This window comes from Rhyacophila brunnea, unplaced genomic scaffold (assembly GCF_057557595.1).
Source record: "Rhyacophila brunnea isolate RB1 unplaced genomic scaffold, BYU_Rbru_1.0 scaffold_4, whole genome shotgun sequence".
NCBI lineage: Eukaryota > Metazoa > Arthropoda > Insecta > Trichoptera > Rhyacophilidae > Rhyacophila > Rhyacophila brunnea.
Genome location: NW_028233068.1, coordinates 31,220,425 through 31,233,483, shown reverse-complemented (window position 1 = coordinate 31,233,483; position 13,059 = coordinate 31,220,425). Strand labels below are relative to the sequence as shown.

General features: G+C 33.9%; 1 protein-coding gene across 8 annotated transcripts in view; it reads right to left on the bottom strand.

The window, feature by feature from the left end:
• polybromo (protein) overlaps positions 1 to 13,059 on the bottom strand; it is a 53,421-nt gene that overhangs the window by 19,550 nt on the left and 20,812 nt on the right. For all 8 annotated transcript variants that reach the window (XM_085953797.1, XM_085953798.1, XM_085953801.1 and 5 more), the window contains exons 13-19: positions 12,074 to 12,289; positions 11,075 to 11,260; positions 9,158 to 9,306; positions 7,732 to 7,964; positions 6,727 to 6,893; positions 6,576 to 6,642; positions 957 to 1,062 (exon numbers count right to left, since the gene is read on the bottom strand). In XM_085953797.1, coding sequence (XP_085809923.1) covers positions 957 to 1,062; positions 6,576 to 6,642; positions 6,727 to 6,893; positions 7,732 to 7,964; positions 9,158 to 9,306; positions 11,075 to 11,260; positions 12,074 to 12,289 — 1,124 coding nt within the window. The remainder of the gene's footprint in view (positions 1 to 956; positions 1,063 to 6,575; positions 6,643 to 6,726; positions 6,894 to 7,731; positions 7,965 to 9,157; positions 9,307 to 11,074; positions 11,261 to 12,073; positions 12,290 to 13,059) is intronic.

Below are 13,059 nucleotides of genomic sequence, written 5' to 3'. Positions count from 1 at the left end.
ATGCCTATATGTGTTATTTAGGCCAAAGACATCGCCTTAACACACACGTAAACGAAATTAATGAAAATCAAAAAAAAAAAAATTTCAAAATTTTTACATTTTTCCCCATACATTTCATATTTCGTAATTCGAATTTTTTTTCGATTTTCGGTCCTGTGGAATTCGTATTAACTAGGTTTTACTATAATACACATGGCAATTTTTGAAAATTACGAATTTTTTAAAATCATAACTAGTTTATATGCATACAAAAATGATAATCATGGCCTGGATTCTCGAGGTTATAAGAAATGATTTACGATCAATCCCACCATAAATGAGATGTTAAAATGGCAATTTCCATTTTCATATTCATTCATTTCCAGAGTCATTAAAAATGTCTTGTATCTTTCCTATACGTATAATTTCTGAAAAGGCATTTTTAAATGTTGTTTATACACTAATAATATATAACATTTTATAATACTTTTTTAGTAATTATACAAGAGATGTAAGTCATTTTCATTAACTTGCCAACATTTTTCAAAAATGGAAACTGTCATTTTGTTTCTAAAACCCTCATAACATGTATACATACTCCATAAATTAAAAGTTAACATTATTTCACACAAAAGTTAGTCATTGTTCCAATCAAGTTAAAAATAATCTTGAAAAGGTTTGTAATAAACAACAATCCACAGATTTAATGACTAATCATTGACATAATATGATACACATGCCGATCTTGAGATAACAATCTTGTTTTATATGTACAACATTTTCACATGATACATACATACTTTTTTTGGTATGTATTTTTTTTAAATTATGTACTTTGTAACTCAATTTCTCTTTACAATAAATTCCGGTCTCATAGATTCTGAATTGATGCAATTTGACTACAACTGTACAGCCATGGAATACGTATTATAATCTAAAAACAAGTCATAATTTTGAAGTTTAAAATGACTACTTACATCGAAGATATTCATCATAATGCAAGACGGCACACTTCCCAACTATTCCCACTAGAGGACTTGAATCAAGAACTGCAGTCAACAGAACCTCTTGTTTGTAAAATACCTTAAATAAATAACATAATTTGTATTTCTAAAATCAAGTACATGTTTTTTGTATGAATTAAAAAATTTGTGTAATTACAGTACACTCTCAGTAATCCGCCGCTAGATTATCCGACAACTACTATAATCCGCCGTTATTTTTACTAGTTTAAAGCACAAAATCAAGCTCTATAATTTGCCGGTATTTAATTATCAAATTCAGTAGTCCGCCACGTACAAGTATACAAGGCAGATGAAACCGGTTTATTTTGGAAACTTCTTCTTCGTAAAACGTACGTTCATCGCAAAGAAAGCAATGTACGAGGGAGAAAAGTGCCCAAGGACCGCATCCAATACAACCAAGACACACAAACTGAAGCTTTTGGTCATAGGGAAAGCCAGGAATCATTCAAGAATATCTGCCTCACTGAACAACTGGTTGTGTCAAGTGATATACTGTTTAATATTTAGTTAATAAACTTAATATTTATAAATATTGTATAATTTAGTAAATACTTGATTTTGATTATAAATAAAACCGTAATTTGCTAGTACAAATTTCTCAAAAAAAAACTATTTTTACGAAATACCTGTTTTAATTTTTATCATATTTTGTATATGCACTATAATCGCCGCTTTCACTAATTGGACACTTGTCCGGTTTTTGGGGTGGCGGATTACTGAGAGAGTACTGTACTACGCTTATTGAAGTTTTTCATGAAACTAAAAAATCATGACGTAACATCGTGGGTCCCAGGTTCAAATCCGGGGTCTGGAAAATATACATATTAATATTTTTCAATTTATGTTTGAGTCAGAGTATGGACCTAATAGTTTGGGAAAGTGGCTGACATCCATTTCTCGTAGAAACAAATCTGTTAATACATACCTCTACCACAATACATACATCCTACCACTCTGTGGAGGCCCATATTATCGTTTCCCCAAAAGCAAAAGGGCACATGTGCAATTTTGACAGTTTTGGGTTATGAATGCAGTTTTCTTCGTAATTTTTTTCTCAACATTATGGGCAAAACGGCATTTGTAAAGCAAAACCTATGAATACACAATTGAGCAAAGAAAATAAAGGTAACTTGTGTATTAGTAAACTAATCTTCATTTAATGTATAGGAAAAAGGTAACATGTACACGATTTTAGGAACCATGTGCAATGTTTACAAAAATAATATAGGAAAAAGGTAACAAGTGTAATTATTTAAAAGTGAGTAAGGGCCTTTGTACAAAAAAAATAATTTCGTTGCAGAAAAGGGGCACTTGTAAAATTTGTGATAAATTTAAAAACATGTTGGCAGCGGACAAAGAGGCCCAAATAAATATTTTGAAAGAACATAAGCGTAAAATGGACGCTAGCAAATCAAAAGATGAAGATAAAGCTAGAGCGTTATTAGATGACAGCTTAAATCTTTCACTTTTGATTTACAGGCGGTCCTCTATACTCCATGCTCATAAGTATCGAGTTTTTATTACACGAGAAAGTTTGGTACATTCAATCTTACCATTCATGACCAAGCATTAAAAGAGAGATTTTCCTACATTTGGAATGAGAGTCACAGTCATCGTGGTTCTGATGAAGTTGGAACAACTTTATTCACTCATTTAAAAAGCCTCCCGCATTCTGTTAAACATGTTTCCCTTTTTTCTGACTCATGCGGTGGCCAAAATAGGAATCACTTTATAGCTGCTCTACTATTGTATATTGTGAAAAACATTACATTGGAAACTATCGACCTTAAATTCCTGGAGACTGCTCTTCTCAAATGGAAGTGGACAGCATACATAGTAGTATCCAGCAGATAAAAAAAAGGTATTTCTATTTACTCACCAGAAGAATGGCCTACAGCCACTGATTAAGCTGGCAAGGCGTAGAAAACCGTTGAATGTGATTCAATTGACTTTTAGGGATATTTTTGATCTAAAACTGCTAAAAACTAAAACCATCCAAGATAACATGGATAATGTATCTTGGATGAAAATAAAATGGATACGATGTCTGAAAAACGAACCGCTGAAAATATTTGTTAAGACGTCGTATGACGAAACCGAGTTCATCGAGATTCCAGCATGTACTCCAAGAAAGAGAGGAAGGCATGCATTATCAACACAACCCAAAAACTTTCTAATGCGAAAATACAGCCAAGAAATTCCAATAAATCCATTAAAATTGCGAGACCTTCTGAAACTGTGCGTTATATGGAGTTATTCCTCGCAATTATCATGCATTTTGGGAGGATTGCGACAAAGCAATATTATAGCTGACAATGTTCTTCATAAATTCTTTGTCTCAGACTGATAAAACAATATTTAAAAAATACACAAATATTCATTTTTACTTAACCTTTTAACAGCCCAGCTGAAAGTACTAGGTATACTACCCAGGGCCCAGGAATTAATTATATTATAAAAAAATTAAAAGAATAGTGAAAAGTTTAATATAATGCACTTACATATATGAGACCTCAATTGAAGTTCGGCGAAAAAGTTTTTCATACACAATTTCGTGAAAATGTCTGAAAATTTTCAGGTATGGTAGGGTTGTCACAACACTGCACTTACAAGAATTAGTTGAATTTTTTTTTTTTTTTTAATATAAGTATTTTGAAAAATAAATTTTATAGTATTTTTGTAAAATGTCACCATAAATACTTATAGCACTAAGAAGTATACTAAACACATTAAAATCACTAAAAACTTTCTTGTGTATGGAAAATTTCGAAGCACGGTTCAAAACACAGAGCAATGTCGCACTGCTTGCACAAATACCTAGTTTCTTTCCGTCTTTTCTGATTTTTTGTATTGGCACATACGTAACATCTTCTTGCCGCATTAATTTTATTGTTAGTAGGTGGTATTTTACCCAAAAAATGTCTTTCTGTTAGCCTAGAGGGTAAGGGTGCTTTTCGCTTCAAAAGAGTTTTTGGTTCTAACTTATGTTTTTCGATCAGTTGTCCGATGACTTTCAATTGAAATTCACCCAGCGGTTGTTTTTTTCCAGTTTTTTGTTGGAACAATACATGGGCATTCAGCAGAGATAAATCTTTCAAATGGAAAAAAAGTTTTTTGTACCATTTGACAGTTTTTCTTGTCGAATTTACAGAAGAAATTATCATATCACTACGATCCACAGCACCCATGTTTTTATTGTAATCAACAATGCATTCCGGCTTGGAAATCGGAATTTTAGTCTTATAGTCTACTTTTCCAGTAGGTTTGAAAGTATTGTTGTGAATTGTGGACAACATTGTAACATCCTTTTTATCCTTCCACGCCAAAGCCATAATTTCGTCAGTATGGAATGTATCGGTTTCCCCTTTTTTCAATTTCTTAGTAAATTTGGGCATCCCAATTCTGTTTCTCCTTACGGTTCCACAGGCATTCGTCCGGTGATCATAAAGATACTTGAATAACGTTGGGCTGCTGTACCAGTTGTCAATGTACAATGTATGCCCTAGTTCCAAGTATGGTCCAAGCATCGTTACCACCACGTTGCCCAATATACCGATGTAATTATTTTTCTCAATTTCAGTTTGTTTTCCGGTATAAATGATTACATCTAAGACAAAACCAGTTTTGCAATCAGCCATTACAAAAATTTTTATTCCGAAACGACTAGCCTTCGTCCTGATGAATTGGCGGAATAAAAGTCTGCCTTTGAAAAGGAGAAGACTCTCATCAATACATATGTTCTGATATGGACACATGTACTGCTTGAAAGAAATTTTCAGTTCCTTCAGGACCTGTCTAATTTTATATAGTCGATCTCCGGGAACCTGCGTTTCATTGTCACAAAAATGCAACATTCGATGCATCAGTTCGAAACGATTCCTGGACATGGTTTCGGAATAACATGGTGAAAATAACAATCTGTGGATAGACCAGTGTTCAGATATTTTATTCCGTGAATTCCTTGACATTAGCATACACAGCCCCAAAAATGTGTACATATCATCAATTGTGCAGTCTACCCATCGCCGTAGACGATCACTCAAAACTGTGTTATTTTTTGTGGCAAATACAAATTGTCTGTTGGTCTCTCGGACTAACATTTCAACAAAAGAAATATCGATGAAACATTTGAAATAGTCCATTTCGAGTGCATCCGAAGTCAAATTATCAGCTTTGCATCCCGAAACGTTAGCATTGAAGGAAAATGCGCGTGGCTCAAACATATCCGATTTCCAATCAAATGTCGGTCTTTCAGTGGATTCCGGTGTGATAATTTCACTTTCATCGACTTCCAAAGTTTCCTCAAGTTCGACATCCGAATCATCACTTCCATCGTCTTCAGATTCAACTGTTTCGATAAGGTTATCGATTTCACCAACTTCGTCGATCTCATCCATTTTGAATAATAAAATTTGTAAAACTAAACTCGTAAATAAAACACTTTGTATACGCAAATCGAATCCGAAATACAAATAAAAAATAGTCACAACACTTAGTCCTTTGTCAATTTCTATCTAAAAACATCGAAAATCTTTCTTTTCATTCAAGTTTAGTAGGTAAAATCTAAAACAAAACTCGTAAATATAACACTATTTTATACGCAAATTGTATATGAAATATAAATAAAAACACTTGGTCACTCAATAGAAATTAAATTTCAATGTAAAAACATTGAAAACATTCCAATTATAACGCAAATCTGAATAAGAAAGCATTCCGAATTAGCATCCCGACTAAATGATATTCCGGCGACAACTGACGCATCACTATCGAATCATACCAACTGCCTATTGTACAAGATATCCCAGTGTGCAGGGGAATTTTGAGCTAACCCTGATTTGGCCTCTCGGGAAATTCCCTTATTCTTGCGATGTATGCGCCGTACAAATGTTTTTTGCTTGCAAGGTCTGATCAGAAATGTAGTTACACGTTTTAAAATTAAATAAATAAATATTTGACTCATACAAGCGCGTAGAACGGCTCGGCGTATATCGTACGGTATGGGCGCCTGAATCGCCGCAGTGCATGACGTAAACGTTACGTTACGGGCAGCTATCAGGTTAAATATTATGAAGTGAAAATTATATACCAATTTAAGAACACTGAATTTGAATTTTAACTATTAAACCTCGGAAGATGAATGAAGAACTGTTTCAAATTATGTGCAACTATTCATAAATGCATATAGGAAAAAGGTAACATGTGACTTAAAACCTCTTAAAAATCAAAAATTGACAGATTATAAAAAAAATTTTAATTGCATTCCAATCTTGAATAATTAGGTCACATGTGTTCTAAATTTCATTTCAAAATATTAAGTAATAACATCCCCACGATTTTTTTTTCACTCTAAAAACACTTAAAATGCGTTTTTGTCAAAACTCAATTTATGCACAAGTGCCCTTTTACTTTTGGGGCAACGTTATGATCTTAATAGGTTCGGACATGGTCAAGAAAAAAAAATTAAGTTCAAAGAATGTGTTCAAGAATTTATCCAGGGCATTTTAATAATTTTCTGCACAAAAATTAACAGATATAGAGTTATTTCATAAAAGTATAAACAATACAAACCTTATTTACAGTACCGGCCACTTCGGATGGGAAAATTAGCCATGGTCCACGAAAATAGCATTTACCACTGAAATATTTAAAGAAGATTAAATTCGTTATCTCAAAACAGAGGATGTGCCAATGGATACTAAATAATAATCAATGAACTCACTCTTTAGTTTCCCAAATGGTGTCGACCTGCGCAATCATCTGTTTGCCACCATCGGTAACAACATAGACATAGTCTCCTGTCTTGATGACGCCCGAGCACACTGTGTTGTACTGCTCATAGTATGAATTCTCATCATCTCCACCCATCGGGTTGAACACTACTACATTCTGCAGAACACAATCATTGATTTAACATTAGGTTTACACAAATATAATTTAATTCTAAGCCTATAATATTTAAACAAGTGTATTCGTAGATCATAAGAAAAAACTAAGCGCACTAAGACTCACTAACGTGGGAAAAAACTAATATACTGTTGTAGTATCTAGGGGACAGAACAGAACATGTGTCACTTTTGAGAATGTCAACATTTTCGTATATTTTTCGTATTCTGCCACTAAAAGTGATTAAAATTAAAAGTAGCCTATACAATAAAGAGAAGATTTGTGCTAGGGAATAATTAATGTCGTTTCGGTCTAACCAAGGTGCTGTATTCCGTGGGATTAAACTGACACCTGAAATGAGTCCTATATAAAACACTAACAACATGGCTCAGAAACCTGGTGCATTACTAAAAACATTGAAAGAATGTTGAATTCATTTGAACAGAATGTACTGCATGGAGATGGAGATACAACCAAAAGCTATAATATGCCTTGTTACATACAATCCACTAAATTGGACCACCTTCGACAGCTAGGACATGTGCATACGAAGGATGAGTCACGCATGACGAACAAACTGACAATTGGCCAGCCGCAAGGCAAACGAAGACCTGGTCGACTTCATACAAAATGGACGGACAGTATTGAGTTGGATTTAAAGAATTTGAATTTGAAAACTGGAAGTAAGCGGATTTGGCCAGACCTGAGTGGACGCAAATAATATAAAATGCCAAAACCTACATAAGATTGTAGCACCAGGAAGAAGAAGTGTTTTATCAACCTGAAATATAGGTGATGTTTAGTTATTTTTTATTTTAAAGATTGAATTAATTTAACATACAGGTCTTTCCTTCTCCTGGACGTTCTCCAAGATGTCCAGCTCGGCCAATTCGTCTTTGTGTTTCTCTACCCTCTCCCTGAAAACGGACATGACTCTCTTAGGCTCCAGGGGCTCCGCCCGGGTGACCAGCTGCACTTGGTCGGTACCTGTTGGCCATACCTTTATTTTCTTGAATGATCTGGTCTTGGTCGAGTAACGAGATTCACACACGTACACATCTTTTTCCGCAAAACCTGCAACAAATAAAAAATATAAATAAAATATATTATTGTAATAATGACATACCCAATATATTTCGCTAAGGCATAGAGTCTGGTAACACAAATCTCCATACTCGGCCAACAATCATTCTAAAACATTCTTTATTAAGAGCATACTTCAGTGAAACGGCAAATAATTTTCAACTATACGTGCGAAGAAATTTCGGACGCGCTGCCAATCGGAGAGCGAAAGTCGAGCTGTGAACACGTCAATTTGTGATGGCGTCGGGGAAATTAATTCTTAAATCGTATAAAGATGACTAAAAAACGTTATCCATTTACTTGAAAAAGAAAACATGTCAATGAATATATTATTATTATTACTAATAGAACAATAAACATAACATTAAATGGACATAACATGTTGAATTTTTATGACAAATTATGTTTTCTTCTGCACGCGTCGTTTGTACAATTTTCGCGTCACGTAGTCACGATCATTTTAGACCGTGCCCCAGCTGAAGTATAGCCTTCAGCAATGTTTACTTCACACCACACTGTATTATATTACCTTTTTTAACAAGTGGAATACTCGAAAACATTCATCATGTCCCTTGAGAATCACGTCAACCACATAAACAACAATATTATTTTGTTGTTTGAAATAAACCATTATTAATTGCTGGTACAAGTGCGTCTGCCGCTAAATGATAAATGATTTTTTAATATATGTACCTACTTATATATAAAATTCTAATATTCAATTGTTAAAATATGATAAGTATATTATTGTGTAGCGACATTTGGTAATATATTAGGTAGGTAAATTTTTATAAATCAGTGTGTCCGAATATGTCGGTGAAAAGTAGAATGAACAAGATTACATGATAATAAATAATATTTTCTTTCACATTTCTGTTTCACACAAAAAATGGTTTGGCGTGCAATTTTGCATGCTTCTTGTGAATATTTAAAAAATCGTCATGATCAAAAAATAAAAGATTATGGAAGTATCATTGCGATAATAGGTTGGCCACCAATCCCTTCTTGATCATAGCTGTTGTGAACCTCTGTTATAGACTGGCGCTTGATGAAAGTGATAATAATTTGCTAAAGACAAACTTGATAAAGAAGTGATAATAATTACACCAATCCTTTCTTTAGGATTTTGGTTTTTGAATGGAAAGAGTATTCATGTCTGGGCAGTCACCATGTAATTAACATACCTTCCGGTCTCAACTTGAAGTAATCCTTCACATTCATGACACAGCATTTTCCAATGACTTGATCCAGAGTCACCGCTAGATGAGATTCTGTCTTGAAGACTTCTTGCTCTAAGAATCGGCGAGTGGTCACATGGTAAGTTTCATAAGGCCTAAAATGAAATTAATCAATTCAATATAGTGTATATAACTATGTATATTGTTAAAAGATTGCACACAAACTCAATTTACACGAGCAGACTCGCCCAATCGACCAATTCCACCCACCGTCTGGCCCGATTGAGAAATGTCATTTTTAATATTTTCATAAAGTCATTCTATTTCAGCCTGACCCAACTCGACGATTGGGGTGACAGATTGCTTTTTGAGATTGATCTCCAATAGTTTGCATTGACATGTGAAGTAAGAAAATATGAGGGAAATTATTAGTGTTTACTTATAATTTTTAACATTAACAACACAATGAATGCTATGAACCAATCGAAACAAGTAATTGGTATTTAACCCTTTCGCTGCGAGCCATTTTCGCGGGAATTTATTTTCAGTCAAGTGATCTGTTAAAACGGTCACTACAGCTAAAACAGATCGATTCCAAAATTAAAAAATAGATTACTAGATGAACTATATATCAGTTATTCCAAATGCACCAAGAAATAAACTATATTCGTTACATTCTCACTAAAATAAATCGAAGAAAGTGAAGACGCTAAAAAATATCCAAGCTTTGACCGCGCGTTCAAAATGGCGGCTGTCCAGTCTTCACATACACAGTTTCAACACATACTACCGAGCAATTCGCCGCGTTTGTATTCGTTATACACAGGGCTGTGTTGAGTACATGCTGCCGTAGTTGATTACGGTCTATGACAGATATATTACTAAATCACTTGTGGAATAATCAGTGGGTTATCGCTTATCGCATTTAGTAAGTCGTAAACTCAAATTTTATTACCATTTCAAATTCTGAACCTATATTTATTTTCGTCGCCATAAAATAATGTCATCCACTTATTCATTAGGATGTTTTGGAGAATAAAACACTAAAAATAATTACCGCACTGCTAAAATACTATTATGATATAATTTATGAGGCGCCGTCGGCTTTTTCATTGTACAAAGGGCCTGTCGAATAATCGCCAGGCATAATATGAGCATGTGAACAGAGCTAACACAGTTTCGTGGCACATAAAAATAAAAATTATTACCCATTATAATAATGTAAATATCAAATATGGAACAATGAACAAAGCCAAACAAGTTTACTGGAGAGCTGTGCATCGATAAAATATTTTCCAGCATTATTTTTTCGATAATATTATGTGGTAGTGACATTTTGGCGGGTGAAATAATTATTTCACATATATTTATAATGACAAAAAATACTAAAAACAAATCTTCAAAATGTTTCTATCGAGATCACAGATCACTAAGAAAAAATACATAACACTAACGTAATCATAATAATTAATTAAAAGGTAAATAAAAATATTATCGATGCACACTTTTCGATGCATGACCAATGTTTTGTTTTGATAACCCTGGTGACGCATCTAGTACACCCGTCTTCGCAATGGCGCGCGATTCAAACGACTGAATAACGAGTGTTCTTTTCAAAAATATATTTCCTTGTGTTTTACTTGACATTTTTATGATCTGTTGCCTGATATGTCTACCTAAAGGTTTGAACTAATTTTTAAAGCATATTATCCACAAGTGTCTCTTCTAGTTTGGTCAAAAATACGAGATAAAGTCTATGGCATGTTTACATGCCATACGCAGGGATAGGGTTAAGTTGACAATTGTTTGCAACGATTGGCGTCAGTTGTCTAGTCAGCTCGTTTAGTTACAGCATTAGTTACAGCAAGGATTCGAATGTATAAAATTAATGAAAAAGTCTGTTTTCAAACAGCCTGAACAAACCTGAAATAGCTGTTTCCGTAAACCATGGGCACATCCTCAGCATTAGTCCAGACCCTCTCCACTTGGAGAATAGAATGCTCCGGCTGACCTTTCTTAGCCTGCACGTGAACAAAATCTCCCTTACAGTATTGGGTTTGGGCGAGAGGCTGACCACCTGCAGGAATGAGACTCTCATCCGAGCTGGATCTGCAATATGTAAATCATAAATGGCATTGGAATGAACAATGCTCCTGCAGTGCTAATTGGATATATGTTATTTAAAATACATATTAGTAGTTAAAGTAGTGGGGTATAAGCCGTATAAGTTTATTATACTGTCAATCTTTGTGTATTTATTCTCATATAAAAAATGCGGCACATGATGCAGCTTTTGCAAGATTACCGCATCGCAGAGTTCACACTTCTAGTGATTGTAAAAGTATATATAAAAGCATGTATATATCATTTTTTATTATAGAATTATAGGTACTGTTCGGTTATGAGGAATACAGCGGAAAACACATTTTTAAAATAGCCGATATACTGGATTATTTATTAGGTTAACCTAACCAAACCTAACTTAACCTAACCTAACCCAAACTAACAAATAATCCAGTATATCGGGTATTTTCAAAATGTGTTTTCCGCTGTATTCCTCATAACCGAACAGTACCGAATTATATTATGATATAGTTATTAATGTTATTTTTTTATACATAATGCATTAAATATTTGCATAAATTCAGGTTGAGAACATGCTAGCAGTTCATTTACTAAATTGATAACTGATGTATATTACGCGGTATTTCTATTTAGATATTATAAGAATTAAAATATGTCAGTGACGATTCTCTTGAAAATTTCAACTGAAAATATTCATCGGTTCAGGAATTTATGAAGGCAATATAAATTTGCGCACATCATTAAAAATCGTCCACTCCACACTACGTTCTATTGTCATGGACACCCTATTAAAAATGCTAATGTGCTATTTCAGATTAGCAGGAGACAATAACAAACCGAGTTTCATTGTCTTCTTCGGTGTGCTCCTCAAGCATCTTGCACTGTTTGACGAGTTCCACAGCGGCCAGCACGTCCTCCTTCTTGAGTCTTAGAGCGGGCGAGGCCAGCACTGCTCCCGACTTGCAAATGTCATCTCGGGACGCTATGTAGAACAGCTGCATCTCCACGGAATCCTCAAACACTTGGCTGTCGGTCCGTGACAAGTTTCTTGCCCTGATACAAAGATATATCTACACTGAGAATACTTTCTTACAAAGTAACAACATAACTTTGTCAAGTCTATATATTTAAAATGGCCAGGTTGATGCTAATTTTTATCAAATGTGCTGAACTTTACTATGTACTGACTCATGCTACTCGATTTATAAAATCAATTAGATTATGGAATCATTCACTTTTACATTATCAAGTTCACTACTTTTGCAGTTGTTTTGCATTTAATCTCGAAATTGAAAAATTTGCAGATACCTTGGTTTTACACTCACGGTGCGACATGATTATGACTGAAATTATATATCGACACATTTGCACAACTGAAAGTAAAATTACATAAATACAGTAAAACCTCGTTAATAAGTACACTGATAATTCGAAATTTTTGCAAAAAAAAAGTCCCTTAAAAATTATTTTCATATAAAACCATGCATTTAATTCGAATTTCGTAATTCGAAATGATTTAAGAGTCCTATAAATATATCGCACCGTGAGTGTAAAACCATAGCAAGTGCAAATTTTTCAATTTCGAGATTTAAATGCAAAACAACTGCAAAAGTCATAAACTTGATAATGTAAAATTGAAGTTACTGCAAACTTAAAAATGTTCATTAAAAAAGACAGATATTTGGGTTTTACAATAAAAAGATTTTCTTCCATTGTTAATGTAAAACCATAGTATCTGCAAATGATTATCTATGACTAATTGTGAAACCCGACCATCAGACGCATTCTTTTGGTGAATGCAATGTGGCATTGTTTTTATTATT